At 42.1% G+C, this 26,514-nt stretch overlaps 1 protein-coding gene across 6 annotated transcripts in view; it reads right to left on the bottom strand.

Annotated features, from left to right (window-relative positions):
- The window catches only part of GPM6B (glycoprotein M6B), a 152,112-nt gene that overhangs the window by 30,162 nt on the left and 95,436 nt on the right, over positions 1–26,514 (bottom strand). Inside the window, exons 1-2 of one of the 6 annotated variants that reach the window (XM_014857681.3) lie at positions 15,275–15,726; positions 6,896–7,015 (exon numbers count right to left, since the gene is read on the bottom strand). The exons of 2 other annotated variants lie outside the window; for them this stretch is intronic. In XM_014857681.3, coding sequence (XP_014713167.1) covers positions 6,896–7,015; positions 15,275–15,335 — 181 coding nt within the window. In that variant the 5' untranslated portion in view covers positions 15,336–15,726. Of the gene's footprint in view, positions 1–6,895; positions 7,016–15,274; positions 15,775–26,514 lie in introns of those variants that run through there. 3 more of the 6 variants (XM_014857680.3, XM_014857682.3, XM_014857683.3) reach the window with 3 other exon arrangements.

Here is a 26,514-nt window from a genome sequence, read left to right on the forward strand (position 1 = left end):
TAAACATGTATACAACATGTTACAATATAAACATGTATACAAATTGCCTTTGAATTTCAAGTTTATATTGTTCTTCAGAAAGATATTTGAACTGAAACGACACCTTACTGAAGATATTATAATGAAGTGCTATTTTCTTAACTAAGGTTATGATCCTTTATGTATATAGCAGTGGTGGTCAAACTTTAGTGTGCATCCGAATCGCCTAGGGAGCTTATTAAAACATAACAAATTCCTGGGACCCACCCCACTGAGGGTGGGTGGGGCTTGGGAATCTGAATGTTCAACCAGCATCCTTGGTGATTCTGATTCAGGGCATCGGAGGCCAATACTTTGAAAAATCACTTAAAGAAATGATCCTCAATATTACACTTAATAAAATATCGATCATCTTTTACATATCACAGAAAATAAAACTTGCTAAAGTACACTGAATGGAATAATAGAAGAAAACAGCTCCATGACATCCATTTAACAGAACTCGGTTTATTATGGGAACACTCAGAGAAGGACCTGAAAGAGGCCAGAGGGCTGAGCTTCCAGAAAGAGCCAAGGGACCCTCTGAAGAAGGGCTGAGCTTTAGTCTAAAGCCTGTGAACGATGGGAGCAAGGATTCTGGAGCCTGGAGAGAAGGTGAGGGATCTTGGATGGAGATTTTAGGAAACCTAGTGGCTAGCAAAGTTGTAGATGTTGCCTACCATAAGTAGACTGAATTTGCAACGTGTGCTAAAAATGTAATTGCTCTAAGTTAGGGGTTGACAATTTTTTTCTGTAAAGGGCCAGACAGCAAATATTTTTGCTTTGTAGGGCATAGAGTTGCAACCACTCAATTCTGTTGTTGTGGTAGGAAAGCAGCCACAGACAATCCCTAAATGAATGGGTGTGGCTGGTTCTAATAAAATCTTATTTACAAAACAGCAGTGGCTGGCATCACCAGCCTGGTCAGTCAAGTCCTCACAGGAGTCTATGATCTCCATTTGTGGCCATTGGGAAAGAGCACATGAATGTAAACGGGGTTGTTTTAAGACCAGGGAAAGGCTCATTTTGATCCCATTACTTCTCCTACCAGCCTGACATTTCACCACTAGAGTTACTCCTTGGGGTGAAAGCATTCTCCGTGGAAGTTCCCAGATAAAATGCAAGCATGATGATCTTTAGAGAAAGTCTCATCCCACCTAAATGACTCTCTGACACCCAGAGCCTTCTGTTCAGTACAAAAGCCATTTTATATAAGTTTTGATAGACATGGAAACACACGGGGGTGTGTGTGTGGCTTATTGGTGAGTGAAGAGAGCCACCCAAAAGGATGCAGCCTGGGGACGTGGGAAGATCCTAGCCTCTTGCAGCAGACTTCAGTCGCTTCCCAACTACTTCACAGTATCGTCAGTTAGCTCTAAGGGTGACAAAAGATTCAAAACAAAGTTAATTTTAATTCACTCTAACTGAAAACATATGACACGTGAGTTATCATAAAGGAAGCGAAGACCAGATGTCACTATTTCTAAAAGACTGAGAATCACCTCTTCGAATAATCCCAGTTGTGTCCCTAAAACCAGATGTTGTGCCTGATAGAAAGTTCCAGATCAACACTCAATACTGATCGATTTGCTTTTATGGCTTTCTTTGTTTGCCTGATCTGAGCTGAGGAACAGACCCAAGACCAAGAGGCAAAGGGAGGTCTGTATGTCACAGACACAGTCAGCCCTGGTTCCAAAATCAAGTGCGAATCACATACTAACAGTACAGCTGGTAAAAAAAAAACTGAACATTTGTAAACAATCAAGGAACTATATATATATATGGCTGATATAATAGTCTTTGGTAAATAAGCTTTAAAATAGTTAACGACTCTATATGGCACATTTTTTGTGGAAACTGCAGGTGACTTGAGAAAGTTGATCCACAGTGGAAAACAAAATGCAAAGAACTCTAAAAAAACAAAAAAAACACCTCAGAAACGTTATAGCATCAACCTGAGCTACAAAATGCTTGCAATGTGTCCACGTTCACCTCCATTTAACCTGAAACACCTTGAGTAACTGGAAGCCATCAGACTGACTCAGAGCTTCCCCTGGCTTAAGCTGTGCAAACAAAGAAAGCTTTTCCAACCAGACTCCGGGGAAGAGAGAGGCCCCACCATCAGAACTCCACACAAGATCAGACCATTGGTTGTAATCGACACCCAACCACAGATGGAGGCTCAATGACGCACACACAAAGATTAATTAAGTTAATTAATTAATTAAATACATTTCAAGTGTTTTCAGAAAAGACCTCAAACTTAGTGGCCTTACAACCTTAGGTTAGGAAAGAGTGACACTGAAGAACAATAACAAAAATCCAATGGCATTTCCCAGGACCCTTATATCCACAGGTGTCACTCTATAAAGCGGATCCATGAGAGAGAAGTCCTAAGTTCAGCCTAGTGGGGGCCAGAGGGATAAAGGCTGGAGATCTCAAGGGGCCTGCCTTCTCAGGTCACACCTGCGCAGATACACAGAACCAAACAGTGTGACCTGAGTGACAGCAGTGAACAGGCGAGATATGCTTGCTCGTCCCTCCCTCCAGGTCCATGCCCCTCCATGGCTGCTGAGGAATCAATTCTTGGTAATGGAAATCCCAACATAAGGGCTTCCTGCTAAACTCTCAGCTCAACACCAAGGTTCCCCCATGCTTTCCCCACACCCTCCATTGTAGTCTGTATGTGAGAAGTCTCTCCGAACTTCTTGAATTGCCTATGCCCATCTAAACCGAAGCATCAGAGTAATTTGGATTTGCGAGATGGGCAGAGGGGAAACTGGTGATTGGTGAAGGGGGTAGTTTTTCTACTCTTCTGTCAGACTGAAGGCTGAACTACAGACTTACCAGTGTAGGAATAGTCCTTCCTGGTCCATTAGCTTATGGCCTATGCTAAGTAACAGCATCTTGCATGTCACTGGATTGTATCAAAAAATGTGATGAGGGACAATTAAGAATTTCTCCCAAGCTCCCATCAACGACTTCCTTCTTGCCCTCTCTTTGCTACAAGGGAACAAACCTTTCCCACGTTCACTGCCCCTCCCCCACTTTCCTTCACCAAGATTTTAAACAAAGGAATCAGAGGAAGGACACTTTGGACAGGTAGATAAGAGAATCAAAAGTCACTGTCCTTCAGGCTAACCAGACACGGTGCATTAATGACTGGCAATTCATTACTGACTGGCAATTCTTATACATGCCTCTCCGTAAAGAGAGAGGGAAAGAAGAATGAATACCTTAAGCAATTCCCTGTCTTTTCCAGAGATCAGAGATTTCTAGATCTCTTGAGGGTAAGTCTGCTTCTTTAACTCCTTCTGTCTTCTCCCTTCTTGCTCTTGGACCTTTCTCTAAAGTAGTGCTTCTCAAACTTTCATGTGCATAGGAACCATCTGGAAATCTTGTTAAAAATGCAGATTCTGATTGAGCAGGTCTGGGGTGGGACCTGAGACTCTGCATGTCCCCAGACCACACTTGGAAGAGAGGATCTAAATTCTCTCAGACTATACTCTGAAGCCTGTGTAACACAATCTACAGCTGCCTGAAGCACGCCCAACACGTTAAGCACAATATTCCATCAAACACAGAGGCAGCATTAACTATTCCACCTTTCAATTGTGTCACCATCTCAGACCTCCATCTCAGGTCTAGGCCCCCAAGGCAGCATCGCGTGGGGTTGCCCGTGTGGCCATCCATCCTTCGATTTCCTGTAAGCCTAGAGAAGAGGTGGATATTACCTGGCCGAAGAAGTTAAAAAATGAAAAAATAAGAAAAGAAAAAGAAACAGATGATGAAGGTTTAACTATCCAAATGCTAAATATCCACTGGGCAGTCACACCAAAAAGAAAAACATGAAAAAGTCAAAGCAAAGGAAACTGGAACCACCTTGACTTTTCCAGTGGGGAATAAGGAAGTAGGGGGCAGGGGGGTGAGAGGAGGTGGTCTCTGCTATCACAACTGAGTGGGAAAGGCATTTTCCTTCGGCAAAGATCTCCTGGTCAGCCTGTATCAAAACCTCTTTTCTACCTTCCCCCACTGGAAAGAAATTGAGAACTCTGCAAAAAAAAAAAAAAAAAAAAAGACATAAGAGCCATATGGAATTCTCTATTTTTTCCTTCACACCATCTGGTTTGGGATCTAAGTACAGAATGGCAACTGCATTGATTTAGGAGCCAACAAAATCTCCAAGCAACTAGGAAGGCAGTAACACGGCGGGGTCTGGTGCCCTCACTCCAGGGCCTGCACTGTATTCTTTAAACTATCCTACGCAAGGTCCCTGGGGCTGGCTCCAGACACAAATGGTCCCAATGTGTGTGCCACGGAAGCATATTTCTTCCAATGATTTCAGTCAATGAACACAAAAAGTTCAAACTACGTGTGGTTGGCGACTGTTTCAGGATCCAGGAAGATGATTCTATTAATCAAGTTCAGTGATTTCATTTCTCCCCCTCAGACAAGAACCTGCTTGATCATGTAATTCTCACATGAGATATCACCAGCAACCTGATACTATTAGAATTCTACAATTTCTCACATACCAAAATTCCAAAAACTCTAAAAACAAAGTCATTTTTTTTTGTCTAGCTCATCTGGAGCAAAACCTGTTCTGATCTGAAACTACCTGGTGCCAAAACCTGACCTGAATGGACAAGAGGCTGTTTACAGGTTTCATTGCCCCAACTTGGGCTCTCCACCAAGATTAACATGATGGATTTGTGGGAGCCCACTGACCTTGCTGGTGGTATTGAGAAGCACGCGGTGTGTGTGCCATGTTGCTTTTCAAAAACCCAAACTCATCTAAATTCTGAAACAAATTTGGCCCCAAAAGTTGCGGAAAAGAAATTGGAGCTTTGCATTTTTCTTCTCAGCTGCCACTGCTGCTTAGAATGCCTGTATTCCGGCGTTCATCAAAGCACAGAAGTCTTATTCCAATGCTTGTACAGGCAACTGCTCAACCGGCGGGCAAAACTCATCAGGAGCAATTGATAGAGGGTTTTCCCCTAATAAGATATTGATGTGTACTCTTTATCACAATCCAGGAAGGATACTTAATCTTTTTCTCCATTTCCAACTGGCCTAGTATCTTCCAACACATTCTTAAAATGAAGGCCATTCTCTCTCAAGTAGTAGTTTCTGATAACTTGGGGACCTTCTCGTCATGTTAACAAATACCCTTCTCTCTCGTTCTCCGCCATTGAATTGTTCACATCTAATGGTGCTTTTGCTTTTCGGTGGGGAAGCTTTTTAAAAACAGCTTTATTGAGATATAGTTTACATATAAAATTCATCTGTTTTAAGCATACAATTCAATGGTTTTGAGTAAATTTACGGAGTTGTGTAACCATTGCCACAATCTAATTTTAAAACATTTCCATCACTCCAACAAAGATCCCTTGAATCCATTAGCAGTCACTCCCCATCCCTCCCCACCTTCTCTCAGCCTCTGGCAAACACTAATCTACTTTCAGTCTCTATGGATTTGTCAATTCTGGAAATTTAATATAATGGAATCATACAATATTTGGTCTCTTATGTCTGGCTTCTTTTACTCAGCATAATGTTTTTGAGATTCATCCATGTTGTAGTATACATCAGCATTTCCTTCCTTTTTATTGCTGAGTAGTATTCCATTGTAACAGATATATCATGTCTAATGCAACTCTTCATTCTTTAAAGGATCTATGAGGACAAATGTCTGATGTCACATCTTGCTCATTTTTTCTCACCAGCACCACACAGGCACACGCAGAGCTGCTGCCTAATAGCCAGACGTCAAATGAAGGAATGCATAATTCAAGATGTAGAACTAAATCCAAAATTAGATTTCACGTTAATTAACCTAAAGCCTCAATTTAGGTTTGAAAAGAAAAGGTTTTGTTAAATTAATTACAGGTGTTATGACTATAATTCAATGAGTGCCTTATGTCGTACCTCAGGATTGCTTTCTGGAGTTGTAGGTTCTACACTATCATTTTTGATTTATTCGTGAAAAAGTAAGCAACTATTTGGGAAAATGATGCTATGGGTTCACTCAAAATCATAGCAATACTTTAAGCCTGTTGCGTTTGTTTGACGCCCCCACCATCCCTTTAAATATACGTTTTAAGTAACTTGAGGTCATTGAGCTTCAGCTAACTGAACTGAGTATGAAGACACGTATAGACTTTGGGACTATGGAGGGTGGATGTTCATATTGCTCAGCATTCTCCCCCTTCTGGGTCCCCAGATAGGCTGATGCGCATTTCACCCAGACCCAGCACCTAGCAGTTCTAAGAGCTAAGTGTTCCTCGTGAGCAAGGAAACTGGAAACCAGACCCAGTGGACCTACCTGATGGGATCGAGTACACACTTATCTGATCCTCATTTCATGGGCTTTGATTTTTCCTTCTCAAAGGCAATGACTGATGTTAAGTCAGAGTGGTGCAAAGCAGTGGGGCTGGGAAGTCACTTGGGGACACTCATGGTACTCTTGGAGTCAAGGCTCCTTGAGTGTCCTGGACCAGTTCTTGGTCCCATGGAGGACAGGTATGACACCTCTCCCCCGCATTACTGGTTCAGACATTGGAAATTCCATGGTTAACCCAAAGACATATCTCATTGTATACCGCTCCTTTCGAGAAGAAGAGGTGAGGGTGAGCAAAAAGGGGAGCAGGGAGAAGAAAGAGGTGAAAGAGGTGAAAGATGGGGTGGAATGGAGAGGAGGAGAGAAAAAGAAAGATGATTTAAAAAATTCTAAAGGGCCAATTCCACCCACGCCCTTGTGAACAAATTAATGCATCAAGCAAAACAGAAAATATCACCAAACTGAAATATCCATGACAAATAATATTAAAGATAACAGTTGACTTGCTATTAGAATTCACCCCGAGGCTGTATTTACCTGGACTGCTCAAGGGGCTAGCCCTGTCCCCCAGGGTTGGCACAGGATGGTACTGGTGGTTCTTTGAGCCTGGGTACATCCAGTGGTACCTGCCAATTTCCATTTCAGCTCTGCTGTTCACTGCCAATTTCAGGTGGCAAAGAGTCAGTGTCTCTATCTCCAGCAAAGATTCTATATCAGCATTTTAATTTATTCTTTTACCATAAAGTTAAAGGAAATGGGGAGGTTAAAAATTTGCTATTGAAATGCAACCTGACGGTACCATCTAATCAACTCAGCATAATAAATTGAGAATGTTGGAGTCTCCTTCTCCATTTTTGAATGTAAGTTTATAGAAATCACCAAAATTTTCTTTTCTTTCCTTATTTTCTCCATCTCCCCTTTCCCCCCTTAGAATGCTCATTTTGGGCAGACACTATAATGAAAATCTGGCCTCTCAAATAATACTTTTCTGTTTATTTCACTTTCAGACCCACAGAGCGCCATAATTACTGCAGCTACAGAATCCAGGCTCATTCTCCATAATAGTACCCAGTCCCAGCTTGAAAATCTATCAATTAACCCCATGGTCTGCTGAATCTTGGATGAAACTCCTGTCCTCCCACTGACATCTGTGGTATTCTCTGTCACCTCATCTTAAGCTCAGTACTTCAGAGTCTAGAAAGTTCTGGATTAAATCCTGTTCCAATCAATCATCTCTCAGTGTTTTAAAGAGAAAGGGCTGCTGGTCTTGGGCTGGAACCACTGCTTACTCACAGACAAGGTGACAAATGGCCTCCTGGGACTCAGGTCCCTATCTGGTAATATGACCGTATTTCTCACTTCTTAGGGAATTAGAGAGAAAAATATCTCCCAATTTGCCTGATACAGAGTAGGCTGCTGGTAACTATTAGTCGAATTACAATCTTGAAATCCATAAGAGGTCACAAGGTCACTATGATCAGTTTATATTTGAGAATCCCATAAAACCTAATAAAGGGTTACGTCTTCTAGGGTGCCACAAATATTAAAAAAAAAAATTCTGACATTGACGTAGGTAATTACTCCACCAGAAGATGAGGTTACAATGCTCCATGTGGCACCTCAGATCGCTGGAGATAAGGACCAAGCAGACAAGCACATTGCGGGGCAAACCCCAAATGCCCTGACCAGGTACGCTGGAAACCTCGCAAAGCCTTCATGAAATCCCAACTCCACTCTCCACCATCTCTGAAAACATTCAGGGTATTTCCGACTGGGAAACAGAGACATACTTTTCTAGGTGGTGTTTTAAAGAAATACCTTTTTGGCTTCAAGATAAAGTAAAAATGTCTTTTAAAGTCATTTAAGGGAAAAAAAAGATGCTAGGACAATACTGCCCAATGACAGTATTTTTGCTCCTGCTGTTTCTGTTGTGATGATGACAGTTATGTTGATGATGGTGGTGATGATGATGATGAGGATGATGACAGCCGTAATTTACGGAGTGCTTATGATGCGCTATCATCATTCAAAGCACACTGCACCCGTTCCTCATTTGTCACCACCATCTTAGGAAATAGGTACTATTATTATTCTATCTTTACAAATGAAGAGCCGAGGGCAATGAGAAGGTGAGTCCCTTGCCCCTGATCATGCAGCCAGGGGGTAGAGAAGCCTGGGTAGAAACCTGGGCAACTTGGCTCCAGAGGGCACAGTTTTGAAGGCACCACAATACCCTACCACAGACTGTGCATTTGCTGCAATCATCCACTCTTTTGCTGAAGCCATGGTTAGCGCAACAAGAGTTTTTCTGAGGTCCATTTGAGGTGAGCTGTGCTTCTGTGGCTCCTCAAGAAATGTTTCAGGTCTCAAGCTACTAATGCTGTTTCAGGGTTCTGAAAACCTCTTAACTCTCAGCCTTCCCTGGATTTAGACTTTTGCTTTACTGTCCAGGAGATTCTTTCTCAGACATGGGTTGTACCACATTCTCTGAAAGCAAAACAACCCAGTGCGGCTGGTAGAAAGAACCAGAAGAAGGTCAAGTCGCCTCACGATATGATCTGATCTCTTAGTAAAATGGCTGTGAGCCCTTGGCATCGACCTCAAGCAAGAGGATTCCAAGTAGCTCAACCACTTCTGATCTGAAAAATTTCATCGTCCTTTAAAAAAATTTCTCTCTCCATGCCCCCTTACCTCCCACAGTAGGTGCCCAATAAATGTTTGGTTGAATAAATACTTGGTTGAATGCAAGGGAGCACCCTGGGACTCTGGACCAAGAAACGGCTCTCCAGGTCCCCCACCACACTGACCTCACCCAAGCCAGGCCATGCACTTCAGGGAATCTGTGCATAGGATATATCCATTCTCTGTCCTCATCTCCTTCCGTAGATGGGGAAGTCTGCAGACATTTGGGCAACGAAGGCTTCTAGGCAATGACAATGAAAAACCACGGACTGCCCAATGCTAACGTGTTTTCTGAGAAAAACATGGTGGCCATGCCTGAGATGCTTAATTCAGCATAATACTACCAACTCCAGTAGATCTGGAGATGGGATCGGCAAGTGGAGGGACATTTTCCAATACTTCTGGGAAGGCCTTTTTGCAACAGTAAATCTTTAGCTATGAAAGAAAAGAAAATCATGTCTGTTTTATATTTTTGAGCCAAACCTAAAGACATTAAATATAAAATTACTTCTAAAATTTCAAAGAATACAGCATATATTTTGTTTAAAGGAACAGGGTTCTAACACTTAGAAGGGAGTCACATGATTCCAAGGAGAAGCCTCAGCTTGAATGGTATATTAAAACACTGTCGATTCTGGGCAACTGGCAAGAAATGGGAAAATGTGCACACCCAGGAAAATCCTGGTTTATGCCCTACAGAGGGAAGACTGCAAATGTTCACCTTAGAGAGTAGAAGACAGGGATGGGCAGGAGACCAATCCATATTCTTGAAGAAGCACAAAAAAACTGTGACATCTGAGATACTATTTCTGGTTGGGGCTGAGGTGAGCGGTGGTGGCTGATGGTGATAGACACAACTGTGAGTGGGCATCACCAAAGGTGGATATGAAACAAATGATGGAAAATGGGGAAAGGAAAATAAAACAATGTCTTGTATACTTTTTTCATTTACTTAGATAATGTGATTTAGTGACAAGGCTGAATAACTAGCTGCAGCCTGCTATACTTTCTAGCATCTAGGAAATTATCACCGGAAGCAAATAAGTGACAAAGACTAAGCTTCCTAGAAAGACCATATTCCCTGGGCAAGGTCTTCGAAAGCTGTGTCTGCCATCCTTCATTTTCAGCTATTATTTAAAATATTAAAGGAAAGTTATAACAACACTATAGAATACAGCAGGCATCAGCAAACAATGGCCACCTGTGTTTGTAAGTAAAGTTTTATTGGAACACAGCCACATCCATTTGTTTAGACACTATCTATGGCTGGTTCATGCTACAATGGTAGATTTGAGTAGTTACTGGAGAGACTGTGCGGCCCACAAAAGCTAAAATATTTACTCTCTGGCCCCTTACGGAGGAAGTGTGCTAACCTTTGATACAGAATATAGCTAGTAAGGCTTGACTATACAAAGAAGTTAATGCAATTAATCAAATCAGCCTACAAAATAGGACATTATTTTCTTTTCCTTTATTACATGTTCTCTGAAGAGAAATATCAGTGTGATGGCTAAGGATCAAAATTCTCCTCTCTGGCATTGTCGTCTGCTATTTAATCTGCCACCAGTCAGCAAAATTATGGTGAAAACCAAGATTATACTAGACATAATGGTCCCCAAGAAGAGATAGCACCCTTCTATGCCCATGATGTGAGCTCAGAGGACGGATGAGGGTTCAAAGGAAAACATTATTAAATGAATAAAAAAATGAAGAAGTGAATGAACCACCAGGTACATCGTGAAGCTAGGATTGCAGCTTCCCTCTCTCAAAAGTCAGTGGGTGTCACCTCCCTCCACCATCCCATAGCCATCCCTAGTCCCAGTCAACCATCTTACATGGATGTACGTTTGCTCTCAAGAAGAAAAAAGCAAGAGAGTGTCTTTGAAACAATCCAGTTAATCACCAGTCCCAGTGAGGGGAAATTTACGTCATGGGGACAACTGGCTATTTCACACGTTCTCCAATACATAAGGCTAATGAGTCCTTTGATTAAGATTATTTACTCTAAATTAACCTGTACCTCCAAATAACAGAGAAACATGATGTTTAAAATTACAATCTGAATTCAAAATTTCCACTCAATTTCAAGGAAGTCAAATCTAAATTTCCAAAAATGGGTCAGAATTCTTTGTCTAATGAAATAACAAGGCCAAGTCTTAAAAAGTATGCTAATAGAAACAGTAATATAAAAGTAGGAGATGCACCAAATGACTCGTTGACATCTTCTCCACACTTACATATTCTAAAAAAACAACATAAAATAAAAGCGAACTGTATCCTACCTACCACATATGTCCAGCACCATCTGGCCGGCCATGCTTTCCTCTAAGCCTAGTCCCCAGACACCCTCTCTTCAAATGTCCTCCTTGGCAGATTCTCACAGGGAAAAACTGTATTTGAAACTTTCTCTGTACCATATTCATATAATCAAGTAGGAAAACATCAGTAAAAAATCTCAAAATTGAATAATTCATAGAGCACCAGGAATAGTGTAACACGTTAAATGTGTCCCTCTGGGTTTTTAGCATATAGGTCATATATTCTAGATGAGTGCTTTTCTTCCTAAACAAAAAAGAAGAGGGGGCCAAAAGTACACACATTTTGCTAAATTAAAAAACCCCAAACATGCAAGAAATTATATTCACTTGATTAAAAAGATTTAAATGGATGTTAATTTTTTAATCGAGTCAACAATTTGAATTCACTTCTTACCTTGCCTACGTCCTATAATTTAAATTATACATTATTTCCAATTTACTACATTTTTCTTCCTATGTGGTTAGGAACTCAATTTGATGCCAGGAATTCCGGAATTTATTTCAGCAACGATTCGTAGGAGCTTAACTAGCCTGAGTGTAATTGTTTCCATAGATTCCAATTTCCTACATATAATAAAAATAATTTTCATCACAGATACTTAGGTTTTTTTCACACAATAGGGCAATTGATTCAGTTGTTTTCCTACCCCCTGATTACGCACTCCCAGCAATTCCAGAAGCATTGGTTTTCACAAATGAATTGAGATCAAGTAATACTCCACAGAAATAAATAGAAACCTAACTGTCCATCTCTTCATTACTGAGTCCCATGATCTGTTTCCTTTGATTCTGTCTTATTCATTTCCTCCACTTATTCCATTTCAGTGAAGCTGCTTACTCAATCCTCACACTTTGATCTAATTTAATGCTTCCAATTTAAAGACTATCATTTATAATAATTTGGCATTTCTTACATCCATCTGAGAAAACCTAATTGCTTTCCTTAAAAATTCCTGAATAACACTAAATATTCTCTGTGAATTTTGATCATCCAGTAGTGTTCCGTGACAAAAGCTATGAGACTGTTTCAAAAACACATATGCTTGCTTTTTTTCTTTTAAGGACTTGGATTATTTTTGTTTAAAATAGGAACAAAATCATTCTGATTTAGTTTAAAGAAACAACTCTCTTTGTCCTGCTGAAACTCTCAGGAAGTGGCACAAACTAGAAAAGTTGAAATCAATTTGTAAAGCTAAGTTTAATTTATATTCTCAATAAACACTGTAATAATTATCCAAAGCTGTTAATTCACAAGCTACTGGGTACTAGCCGTTGGACATTAATACCCCGAATTCAGAGACAGGTATTTCCCTGAGCACCAACTATTGAAAACAAATGGGAAAGGGGGAACAGGGGAGGAAAGATATATGTGCATTAAAAACTCTGTGGGAAGTGACAGAATGTGTAGGATTAAATTTAGTAAATTAGATCCCTTGCTAAAAGGCTTAAAAGAAAAAAAAAAATCAGATCCACCAGCTTAAGAATTATATAACGCATTCTCTAATTATGTCAAAATTTTAAATGTTAGTTTCAATGAAGTAAACATTTATTTTACAAATTTAAAGTTAAATCTGAAGGAATACTGGAGCGACAAGCATGCACAAACATTTGTGATTACTGTCGTATGCCTGTGTGTGTGCCTTGAATGACAACGGGCGAGCAAACTGGGGACACTACAGAGATGATACTTGCGTGAGTTTTGACCTTGTGCAGCTGGCATGTGAACTTGTTGGTCTAAATGAAGATTAGTATGTAAGTCACCCTGCAGAGCAACATTTATGCTGGGTGGGTCGCAGAGCCATCACCACCCTTGTTGCTGCAGTAAATACATTCCCCGGCCTGGATTCTTACTTAAGCATGTACTATACACATGTGACGATCTCTTGTGTTAACTTGGTATTTCTGAATTACTTAACAAACAGCTAATGTTTACCAATTTGGCACTTTTTAAAGTTCCTCCAGGAATTATCTTTTACTTCTAATTTCATCTCTAAAACCACAGCTAACGAGTTTTCATATACAGATGGTCAATGGATGTAGTGGCAGCCTGTAGCTTTGGTATTAAATAATATTTAATTGACATAAAATAATAGCAGTCCATGAGACTAAATGACAATGAGATACACAATTGTACAGTAAGGATTTTATGCAGTTTTATGCCCCTTGCTAGCTCTTGGGGAGAAAAACGAAAGGGATGTTTCTGCAGAGACCAGAATGGTTTTACCTGCTGCTGGCCAACACCATGTTAATAAAAAGTGAGTACTAAGCAAGGTCATCTAGTTTAGGAAAAAATTGCTATAAAATGCGATAGGCTTCACAACAATGCTATTACATGATTCTATCATCCCGCAAACTTCGTCTCTAATCGTCACGGAAATGAATCCCTAAACTTTTATCTCAGTTCCTCAGCTTCATAAATATTCCCAAGAGCTTCTCTTATTGCTATTTGGTCATTCGTGTAAATTAAAAATTTATACATGCAAGAAAAGGCAGGGTTTTTTTTTTGTTTTTTTGGCAGTTTGCTTTGTATTTTCCTTGGCGGACAGTAGGTTGATCCAGGGATTGACTAAACTACCGATTTTAAAATTTAAGTGCTATGTACTTAATGCCACTTAATACACCTAAAAATGGTTAAAATGGCAAATTTTACGTTACGCATATTTTAACATACTTCAAAAAATAATTTTAAAAATGAAATTGTTTAGGATAAAATGTTATTAAAGTATTGTGTACAGAAGAAATTCCACATAAAAACAAACAGCCTCTAGGAAGCCTGCTGTTAAGGTGAAATTTACACGAAATTGATGGTTTTGTAGGTGTAAAATGGTTGACCATCAGCAATTTTGGACAGTTCAACCTACATATTCTTAAGTAAAACGTAGTTGTACCTCTATCCTGGAGAATTATTATTATTTAGTGACTGTCAGTGGATGCTAGGGCCATGAGAAATAACCTCAGCACAACAGCTTTTGATGAGAGCCACTGCGGGTACAGAATCCGTTTTTGTGCCTTTCTGACAGTTTCTAACTTTGGGTAAGGGAGATAAATTGCAATGCAGTGAGACGCCGTTAACCTAACAGTGGCCGAGCTGATTCTACAGGGTATCAAACACGAAATCAGTCATTACCTAGGAAAAGACAGATTAATTTTAGCCTCTATTTTCTGCCATTTTCTTACCGCAAAACGCTTATTTCTCCAAAAAAAGCAATCCCATATGTCAGAACCGTGATATGTTCTAAGATTCTCTTTAAGGAACAGGACCTTTATCAATTTTCCTCCCCCAATTCTCTAGTCATAAATAGTGGAAGACCTCCCCGCCTTTCCATCAGCACTGGCGACAGAGCTGACAGACCCCCTTCTCAAGCTCCAACTGTAAATGGTTATTCTATGTCATACTCAGGGCCTGATACATGGAAATAGCAATCGTATTCAATAAGAAAATTAGAAAATATCCAAATCACTACAGCGTTAGTGGAACCAAAGCATATTTAATATACGTGCCTCTCCAGTTCCTCCTTGGCATCAGCAGAAAACAATGCACCCCACGTCCCTGGAATATAACATGCAGAGCCTATGACCTAAGTTGTGACTCATTACATTAATTTAAAAAAGACAGTTTCCCCAATCCAGCCACCCAAGGTGACAAACTGCGGACATCCTTCTACGAAATATCATGTTCAGTAGGAAGATTTGGAACAGGAATGGATTGAAGAAAGGCTGCTTTATTAATTTAACACCAGCCTACAGGAAAAAAAAAAACAAAAACAGAAAACAAAAAAACCCACCACCCTAAAGCAAGCCCATGCCATAGGGATTGTTTCAGAGCTATTTTACAAGAGACACAAAACCGGGCTACCCCTTTTTAAGCACCCCCAGTGAAAAGCTTTAAACAGGCTATTGTCAGAGCACTGGGTACCTTTTCTCTCTTGGCTTTGTTCAGTATTTTCCTCGGCTGCAGTTTCCATGGCTGGCTTCATACCATCCACCAAAAATGCTTTTCCCCGCTCCCCCCAACACACACTCTTCCCCTCCTCTTCCTTTTCTTTTGGACTCCCCTCCGTCTCTTATTTACACCCGCGTGATTGAGAGGTTCTGTTCTTCACTACAGTAGATTACAGTCCCTTCCAAGATGCAAAAGTCTCGTCAGCGTCAATTTTCCCTCTGCCTACTGGTCCATAAAGACAGCTGCCAAGGAGCAGGCAGCCATACGTCACCGAGGATCCCAGTTATAAAACAGCCGTTCTGTGCCCGAGTGTGCCTCAAGTCTCAATGCGGCTCCAAGGGGGGAAGAACCCGCGCCCCCACCAGGGTCTTCCTTCTTGCTCTCCCACACACGCGCTCTGGCTCCCCTTTCTCCTAGCCAACTGCACCCAGTGAATGCTAATTAATTCTCCCAGGAAAGAACAGATTTGTGACATCAGAGGACGGGATGTGGAGGAGAAAGAAAAGAGCCCCCTCCCACCACGTGACTCAGCTGGTCAGCCACAGTGTATCTTCTCTCAGGAGAGCGCATCTCTCTCCATAAGCAAACTCTTTCTTTCCCGTGGGACTCCTTAATGGGGCAGCACAGTTTGATTTATTTCATTTATCCCTGACCTGGCAGAATATAATCAAAGCAATCAAAGTCTCTATTTTATTTGCTTTAATATGTGTCTTTTATACAATCTCTAGCTAGCTAGATTGACTGATTTGAAAATATATATATCAAAGATGGGAAAAAATACATTAAGCGGGAAGAAAACCCAAATATGGATTTAACAATAGCCGTGTAGCAATTCAGTATTAGAATCCATTCCTTGATGATACCTAACATATGTGATAGTAAGAGAAACTTTAGCTCGAGCCCAATTCAGAAGAAAGCACCCTTTCTTGTGTAAAAATAATCATAATATGCTACATATATATCTAGTTGACATTTTGGTGTTTTTTTAGAATGAAAATCAAAATACAGTGATTTTTCTTATTGGACATGGTTATTTCTATATGGAGCCTTATTCATTAAAACCTCCCTCACTTAAAGTCAAAAGAGTGTTTTCAAACTTATTCTAAATGTTCAGCATAAAGGCTAGTGTACCAATAATAATTTTGATCACTGGTTTCACAAGCCTTCTTGCATACGCCGATATTATTGAACAAACATTCTCAACCCATCCAAGCATATAAGCCTTTATCATGGTTATGGGCCATGTTTCCAAGCATCACTAATTTGTGCACCATTTTTTAAGCATTTACTTGACCCACTTACCTTCATTGTCCCTATCAAAAAATTTATAGAAACTCAAGTCAAATACAGGGATGACCATTGATAACCACAGGGTGAAGGGTACCCTGACCAAGAACAGAGTTTGCTAGCTGGCTGGGTTGAACATCTGTCTTAAGGGCAAACATAAAGACAAATCAGAGACCACCCTCTCCTAAAAAATCTCTCCCAGGTTTTGAGGGTTTGTTACTCAACACTTTAAAAAAATGTGTAAGATCCTGAATCAAAATCCTCCAACAACCTGATCTCTTAAGGCCTTAGTTTGAGATAATCCCCAAAGCCTTCTGCATTCAATACCTCTGGCCCTGCTAAACCAGAAAAGATTTCGAAAACCTGTTTAGCCTGTTTCAACATTTTCTTTTAATTTTACATCTCATTTTTCACTTTAATCATGGCACTAGAAGACCACACCCACGATCAACTATTCCCTTAAGTTGGGCCCCAGCCAATTTCGCTGTCTCAGGACGAGGGGATTGAGAAGCATGGCAGCTAAAATGTCAGTCTTTTGAAGAGCGATTCATCTGTGATGTAACTAGCTCATGGGAAAACCCGATGACGTGTCCAAGCAGGATGGTCTTAAACATTTTTGCAAAGATTACTCAGGCGCATTCAGACAGAAAGATGGCAATTATTGCTTTGTGACAGGCTCATTCTTCCTTAGCAGTTCAAGTGAGAACTAAAACCCAAACAAAATTCAATTCAGCACAAAAGGGGATAATTCTGTCTAGCTATGTTATTGGTTTTTATTTAAAAAATATCTAGCAAAGTCATTTAATTATAGAACTGGCAGAATAGAATAATTTTTTTGGCTATTACTTAAGAATATTATTTTTAAATGTTGACAAAGTGGGAAGGCAGAATATGGAAGCTGTTCTAAATTTAAGGACAACTCCAGTTCTGTATCATAGTCGGGGACATCAAAACCAGTGGACAAAACATTGACAATTTCTCCAGTTGATACCTTGACCTACTTTCACCCTGAAAACCACATGCAAGTGGACAATTCATCACTTTTATCTTGTTTACAACTTGGCTTTCTTTTCATTAGGCTGATAATGTGTCACAATTCTAGAAGTTACCATTGTATCACTTTATAAACAACTTCAAAACTCACAGATGTTTATGATAAATCATTTGAATCAGAGAAAACGTGATAGAAAAAATGGTAATAGCAAGAAAGAAAACAGAGTGTACTTTTATAACATTTCTGAGGTATGTATCCATTTTTGGCCAGAAAAATTGGATATGTAGAGCGTGTAAGATGGGAAATGTCTCCCACAGCTGAAAAGAATTCTTTAAACCCCATGCTTTAAGGCAGTCTGGTTGAAGGTAAGAATACTTCTGAGAGCCAAAATAAGAATAACGAATATTTATTGAACCATACAAAATTGCTGATGTTGACCAAAAAGAACAGTAGTTTCACGTGGTTCAACTTATATAAGTCTTCTGTAGAATTCCAGCCAGTTCAGCAAACACGCACAGAATAACCTTTCAAGTGTTCTCATCTACAAGCAACACAGACATGCACAAGAGACAGTGCCTGTCTCCAGGTAACCCACAGGTTAATGGGACCCAGAGAACCCTCCTAAACCAGGGTGATCCCACCTGCTGCAAGCACTATGCGATCACCACAAAGATGGGAGGAGGGGAAGCACAGCTTTGCAGAGTTGAGCCGCTTACCGCAGTATGGTTAGAAACTTGCTGGGTAGGAAAGGGTATGGAAGGGCAGAGAAGGGAGAAGAGTAGGGAAGAGCAGGGGGGAGAAGAGTAGGGAAGGGGAAGAATGTTTCAGGAAAAACTGAACAGTATACAAAAAGAAAAAAAGGGTATCGTCAAAGTGTTGGGGAGATGATTTTTCTGACAGAGGGTTCAGAGCACAGGGTGCGTGTGGTGAGAGGGAAGTGAAGGGAGATGGCTGAACCAGTAGGGTGGGAACCAGGGAGGTTCAATGCCTTGCTAATCCTGGAGGCAGTGGGAGGAGATGGAAGGTTTGAAAGGAGTTCTAATCTGTGCTTCATGAAGGTCATTCTGTTGGTAATGTGAAAGACAGAGAGGGGCAGGGTGAGACTAGAGGCTGGCAAAGGAATTAGGAGTCTGGAAATAGCACAAGCAAGACAGGGAAGGCCTCAACTATGGCAGGGGGAGCAAGGGAACCTGGATGACATCTGATTGGATACCTATGCGTGGGGGTGGAAAAGGATGCCAAGGGGACTGTGGAGCTTCTAGCTCGGCTGAGTGAGGAAATGGTCACGCTATGAACCAAAATGGGGAACCAAAGAGGAGGAGGAAGTTTGGTAGAGGAGATGAGCATGTAGGGTTTTCAGGGCCCTGGAGCATCCTGCAGGCGCTGTCCAAGAGGCATTCAGGACTATGGCCCCAAAGGAGAGGGCCCGACCAGAGACCAGGATCTGGGAGTCCTTGGTGTAGAAGCAGCCTTGCAAATGCCACCTTCTCAGGGCACCCTCCTTGACTTTCTTGCCTAAAATAGTAGCCCTGTCATGCCCAATCTCTTTACTTGGCTTTGATTTTCATTATTGTTTTAACCATGGCCCAACACTGATTGATCTATTCACTTACTTATGTATTGACTCTCTTTCCGCTAGAATATAAGCCCGTTATGGGCAGAAATTTTTGTCTGTTTTGTTCTCTGCTGTATTACCAGCTTCTAGAACAGTTCCTGGCACATAGTAGGTCCTCAACAAATAGATGTTAAATGAATGGTGAACAAATGATCAGGGAGAGATACAGACTACAAATACATGGAGATGGGAATGTAAGGAACATTGACTTTTAAATATAAAGGTAAAGGAAAAACTTTAAAGGGAAGGTAAAAGAGACTGAGAAGGAAAAATCAGAAAAGCAGAGAACAAGGCCAAAGTGGGATTTTTGGAATTAGAAAAAGGTTCCATGAAGGGCAGGAAGTTAACAGTGTCAAACAGTGTCAAAAACTGTAGAAGGAGAAAAAAGGATGAGGATTGACAAGCAGAAAGTACCTTGTCCCACCAAATAGTCATTGGAACTTCCATGAGAAGGGTTTGGGTTGAATGATGGGGACAGGGGCAAGACTCCCAAGTCTTTTTCACAATCATTACTCTCAAAATAGGAGGCTCCTGTGGTTCAACTGAAATTTTAATCTCATACATAGGGCTTCATGCCCAGGCCTATACATCTTGGTCCAGTTTCCAACTTGTCAAGATAATTTGGATTTTTCTTCTATGATCTATTCCATTAATAATCTTCCCAGGTTTATTTTGTCTCTGACGATTCTGGTCACCAATTGGGGGTGTGTGTGTGTGTGTGTGTGTGTGTGTGTGTCTGTGTGTCTGTGTGTCTGTGTGTGTGTCTGTGTGTGTGTCTGTGTCTGTGTCTGTGTGTGTGTGTCTGTGTCTGTGTGTGTGTGTGTGTGTGTGTGTGTGTGTGTGTGTGTGTGTGTGGTGGAGGAGTTTCCTCACACCCCCAAGTAATTCTCCGATACCAGCAGGGTGTCCTGCACTTCAACTCAATTCTGACACTATCTATCTGGAGATAGCATCAGATCCTCCTACAAGACTGTCCTCCTCCATACCCCCACTTCAGATGCCAATCTCAAGTCCAGGTTGTCATCTGTGCTTCTGACTGACCAGTTAGAGATCAGAGGTTCCAACGACCTCCACCCCGGGTTCCATCGATTTGCTAGAGTGGCTCACAGAACTCAGAAAAACATTTTACTTACTAGATTACTGGTTTAGTATAAAGGATATGAAGGGATATGAATCAACGGCTAGATGAGGAAAGCACAGGACAAGGTACAGGGAAATCCACGCTCACTCACAGTGTGCAACTCCCCAAATCTCCATGTGTTCACCAACCAGGAAGCTCTCTGAACCCAGTCCTTTTGGGTTTTTATGGTGACTTCATTACATAGATACAATTGACTAAATCATCGGCCTTTGGTGACTGAACTCAGTCTCCAGGCCCTCTCCCCTCCCTGGAGGTGGAGGTGTGTGTGTACATGGGGCGGGGACGACTGAAAGTTCCAACCCTCTAATCACATGGTTGGCTCCACTGGCAACCTGCCCCCATCCTTAGGTTTCAAAGTCACCTTATTAACATAATAAAAGACACCTTTATGGCTCTCCATTACAGGAAATTCCGAGGGTTTTAGGAGCTTTGTGCCAGAAACAGAAGAGCAAATATATATTTCTCATTATAAATCACAACATCAGTCTCCAAGTACAGTAAATTTGCTTTATGTATCTCACATGCCTGTGATCCAAATAATTGATGGAAGTGTTCAATACAACAAGACCAAGGTGAGAGAATTCTGTGTAGGCCTCTATGGACATCACCAGTCGACTGGTTCTTTCATCCATTCAACCAAGGTCCATTAAGTACCTACTAAATGCCAGAAATTGAGTCACTATTCTATGTTCTATGGCTATGATTGTTCAGTTAACTGGGAATTCACAGAGAATGGGATGAATGCATGGGACTGTATGATAATCTACCTACATGTCCTTATCATAGTCACATGGCTATCCATAAAGCTGGTCAAATGCCTACTTCTTCCAACTTTCTGGAACTATGTTATAGATTTCTTCTGGTCTCAGAATGACTCTTCAGTGGGGAGTCATTAATCACCAAGAAGGGATGTTTCCATAGTATTCCTTCAAACTACTAATTCCTCTGAAATTTTCACATTTCATGGAACTTTTTTCCCCCCAAAGTCCAGCCTCACCTCAGTACCCGAGGACAGAGCCTCCTAGTGGTCATGCAGCTCCAGAGACACAGGCTCATTCATCTCTTTACCATTCATCTTGGTTTCCATTCTTGGCATTGACTGTTTTCTTTATGGATCCTTTCTTTCCTCCTGGTGATAGACGCTCCCTCCTTTCCAATGAGCCAGTGTGTCCTCCCGATTCCTCAAGTCCCTTCACCTCTCTCCTGAGTAAGGAGTTAAGACTGTATTTTGTGGAAGACATCACAGTGACCACCTCTGACAAAGACAGGCGACTCAGAGCCAGTGGGTCTCCCCAAGACCTATGCTTTCTGCACGGTTTCTGGGGCCTAGAAGGCATACCCATGCCATGTGTAACTCACATGCCCCGGCGTAATCCTTCCTCTTTGCCCCTCGAAGAAAATCAACACCCAGAGCAACAACCCAGAGCCAAAGACAACCTCATGTCACAGTCCAGTGTGCTTGAATGGATGAATTTTAAATAATTGTGTTTTAAAAGAAATTTTTGCTAAATGACTCCTAGTTTCAAATTACCCACCATGATAAAATCAAAGATATGTTCTAGAGGCAAACGTGTGAGCCTTTGGAGAGAACAGAATTATAAAGACAGCAAGGATTCTTAAATCTTACACTGAAAGCAGAAAAGATACTCTTTATGTAAAGTAGCAATAACATTCAAACTATTAACACTTCTGTGCTGTGCTCAAAATGTTGCATACATTAAAAAACACAGGAACTAGTAATATAGTATAGAGCCAGAAATTTATGATCGTCTAACATTGGGTCCTTTCCATAAATAGACCTTCCCGAAGCTTTACCAATTTGGCAAAGCTTTTGTCTCCCATTACCAGAATGAAATTTCTAATTTTACATCCAAGGTGGGTTTTAAAAACCCTTTGATTCCTTATTCTCACTCTCTTTCCTGATTCCTTATTCTCACTCTCTTTCCTGATTCCTTATTCTCACTCTCTTTCCTGATTCCTTATTCTCACTCTCTTTCCTGATTCCTTATTCTCACTCTCTTTCCTGATGTATTTCCTCAGCCCCTCCTCTACACCTGTTATACTTTCCTTTACAGGAAATGACACCATATAAAGCTGAGAGCTGAGATGACAAATCAAATTGGGATGACGTATGTGAAAACTCTTGTCAATTATAAAGCTCCGTAAGTACAAACCATCATCCTTAGTGTTTCTCTTTAGTGGTAGAGGTGGTTCCCAGGCAGGCCACTGCCACAAAACTGGCTAATGTCAATAACGATGAGCACACAGGAGCCTCTCTTAGCCAATTGGATCAGCAGTTTGTTTAACGACAGGCAGTGTCCTCATTAGGAGCTGCCAAAACAGTGATTGTTGAGTTTGGCAAAAGCAACTTGAGTGGGTGACAAGCCTCTCTCTTCTGGCAAAAATGCCACTGAACCTCATTTTCAAAAGGAGAGCAAGAGAATGAGTTTGGCAGGAGCAGGCTGAGGCTTCGCATGATGGAAACAGGTGGGGCATGAAAAGTTTGAATATACAGGGCTGGCAAATGGGCACACAGCACGGGCAGTACTGCGGCATGAGGCAGCGTGTGCATTTGCCTCACTGGTGTGGACCACATCTGTCATCTGGGGCTAGGTAATTCCTGGGTGTGGGGCTGTCCTGTGCACTGGAGGATGTTCAGCCGCATCCCTGGTCTCCAGTCACTAGATGCCAGTAGCTCCACCCTAGTTTTGACAACCCAAAAATGTCTGCAGACATTGCCAAATGTCTCCTGGAGGGCAAAATCAACCTTGGTTGCAAACCACTGCCTTGAATCTATTTTTTTTTTCCCTAAAACACTGGAACCAAGTGGGAAGCTTTGAAAAGACTGATGCCCGGGCCCCACTCCCAGAGATTCTGATCTGCTAGTCAGAGCTATGCGATGGGCACAAGAGCTTTAAACTCTCCCCAGGTAATTCCAATATGCAGCCAACAGCTGTAGGCAGTGGGGACACACAAAATGTGTGCTACAATGATGGTGACATAATCAGAGCTGTTCTATGAAAGTTATACAGAAGGCAGTTGGATGGATGGTTAGGAGACCGGGCAGGCCAGTGTCAGGGCAACCACACTCACCTGGGGAAGAGGTGGAGACTCTCCACCTAGTCAAGGCAGAAATGATGACCTGGGTATCAAGGTGAGGGAGACGGGGGTTCAGGATTGATTCCGAGACTTCAGCTTGGATCCCTAAAAGGATGCTGAGTGCCGCGGGAAACACATGGGAAAATGAGGTGATGCCTTGGTTTCCTAGGGCTGCCATAACAAAGGAGTGCAAACCGGGTGGTTTTAAACAACAGAAATTATTCTCTCACAGTTCTGGAAGCTAGAAATCCAAAATCAAGGTGTCGGCAGGCCCACGCTCTCTCTGAAGGCTCTAGGGGAGCATCCTTCCTTGCCTCTTCTAGCTTCTGGTGGTTACTGGCAATCCTTGGCTATTAGATCCATCATTCCAACCTCTGCCGTTGTCGTCACACGACATTCTCCCTGTGTGTCTGTGCCTCTTCTTCTAAGGACACCAGTCATATTGGACTAGGGGCCACCCCAATGGAGTATGACATCATCTTAACTCGATTACATCTACAAAGGCCCTATTTCCAAATAAGGGCCCATTTCCAGGTACCAGGGGTTAGGGCTTCAACATAGATTTCTGGGGCACATAATTCAACCCACAATGGGTGAGCAGATAAGGGAGAAAAACTATCAAGTTTGGAAACCACGTGAGCCATGTCTGCACGATTGCTCAGACTAGAAAGAGTTCGGAAATAACGACTTGGGCATTATCAGCAGAGAGGAATTAATTGTCACAGGAGTGGGTGAGACGCCACGGGAGATGGTACAGAGGAGAAAGTCTTGCAGGTGCCACCCAATTCGAGGGTCTCTAGTGGAAGAATTACTCTCAAAGGATGCATAGGACGTTGGAGGAGATTCAGGACAGGTCCTTGTCACAGAGGAGGAGGGAACTCTGAGGAGGAGGAGGTCCAGTCAAGGCAGCCAGAAGGCGAGGACTCGGCAAAGGCCACTCAGATGGAAAATCCCAATTTCCTTACCAGCATCAGTAGAAAGATCAGAATGGAAACCAGTTTGTAGAGGGGCTACTGAAGGACTGGGAAGTGAAGAACAGGAAACAAGGGCAGCCTACTTTCTAAAGAAATTTGACAGTGAAGGGAAGGCGAGAGAAAGATGCAGGCAGGTTAAGGAGGAAAATACAATAAGGAAGAGAATCCCAAAATGTTTTATGCTAAAAGGAAGGTGGCGGTTGAGAGAGAGAGGTTAAGAAGATGCAAGTGAAGGTGGATAAATGATGAATCGGGATCACAGGAGAGGCAGAGGGCCAACTGTGACTAGGAGGATGGGACACTTCTCCTTCTGAAATGGGGGGGCAGAAGAAATGGAGGGAAAAGGAAAAGTTTATTTAAGGAATTTCATCTTAGAACAGGTGGTTAAAGGTGATAGGGAGGTTAAAAGGCAACATGTCCAGCACCAAGAAGGGTACATTTGTTACTTGATTTAGTCCACATCACAGTCCTACGAGGGAGGTATCATCTGCTCCATTTTATAGGTGGCATAACGGAAAGTACGGTGGTTTTGGTCTTAGTAAAGCAGGCAGCTTGCCCTGAGTCCAGATTGCTTTGGGACTTGAGTGAGGCTGAGTCTCTAGGGGATCAGAGACTAGAGGGAGAGCGAGGGAGGTAAACAATATCCTCACTGTGTGTCTCATCAATTGTGGGGAAGTGGATCTCAACACGATGGAACCACACTTAAAGCCAAAACAGAAACAAGGACCAGATGATGGGTTTTTAAACTGGTTTTGATTAAAAACGGAAAGTTTCTACTTCTTCCTGTGTACGCAAGGTGTACATCAGGAGACAGACAGCCAATCCACTGACAACGTGCTTCCTGATTAATTATCGTGTCCTGTGGGGAGCTCAGATTCCTCACTAAGGGTGGCACACCATCATGAGCTCTCCCTATGAGGGTTCCCAATTAAGTCGCCCACCATGCATGTACCAGCCGACATGAACAAGGGCAGGTCCTCCAAACCTCTCTGGAAGCTGCTGAACTGCAGCTATTGGGATCCTAGTCATGTCTTCAGAGCAGTTCCTACTGGGCTGGCCAGAAACCACAGGGGCTAGAGTATTCTCTTACCCAAGGAGAGATGGTGGCTCAATCTGAAAGTCACTCTGCAGGGGATTTTCCTTACATCATCTGCCAAAACTCCAGCCCACTTGGCCACCCCAGCTCCTCTTCCCTTCCTGCAAGGCACAGGCCAGAGCCCACCTCCTTTAGGAGGCCTTCTGGTTAACTCACCCACTTTGCTCTTCTCAGCATTCTCTCTAACCACCCCTCTGTCTCTCAGTTATAAATGCAAACCTCTCTCTATGGCAGCTATTTACACTGAAAAGACACTTATCTGCCTTTACCTGCCCCCCACACACATGGGAGACAAAGACTTTCGTCAACCTGCAGGAACCCTAACCCTCAACGTTGGACCCCCAAGGAAGGCGAGTCTCAATACCTTTGGCCTGTTTTATGAAGGAAGCCAGACATTTTCAAATTCATGATATTTTAAATCACAAGACATCTGGGCTGTGAAAATTCTCAACAGAAGTTGGAAAATTATGGGATGATCCCGTCAGGGTAGGGATAAAGATGACGTGACTCCTTTGAACTCTGAGAATTCAAGGTGCATCAAGAAGGCCTTATTCTGGCCTAGATGCAGGAGTCACTGCCACCTTTCCCTGAAATGCAGTCAACTGTGGATTAATGGGTTTCTATCTGTTGGGTAACGGTGTTGTAACAGGCAGGCACACAGACCCCGACATAGCTCTTGGGGGAACTGGACCCTCCAGAGCCACAGTGCAATGCCTCCTCTGTGAAACTTATGAAATGTTATTTCTAGCTCGTAAGTTCTTCATGCTCTCACCACCATCTTTCAGGTCCGGGTAGCAGGTAGAGAAGGAAAAGCTGGTGATTCTACATCCTTCCCAGTCGCTCCCTGTCCCTGAAGGGTTGGTTCACTTCTGAGCCCTTGTCTGGCCTGACTGGGTTTCTAAGGGCACTCCCCACCCCCACCCGCACATCTCCCCCAGACCTCTCTGAGGAGGTACCGCTTAGATGAAATGCCTGCAATTAAGCTAGAAATAAATAAACGGAACTAA

This window comes from Equus asinus, chromosome X, assembly GCF_041296235.1.
Source record: "Equus asinus isolate D_3611 breed Donkey chromosome X, EquAss-T2T_v2, whole genome shotgun sequence".
Classification (NCBI taxonomy): domain Eukaryota; kingdom Metazoa; phylum Chordata; class Mammalia; order Perissodactyla; family Equidae; genus Equus; species Equus asinus.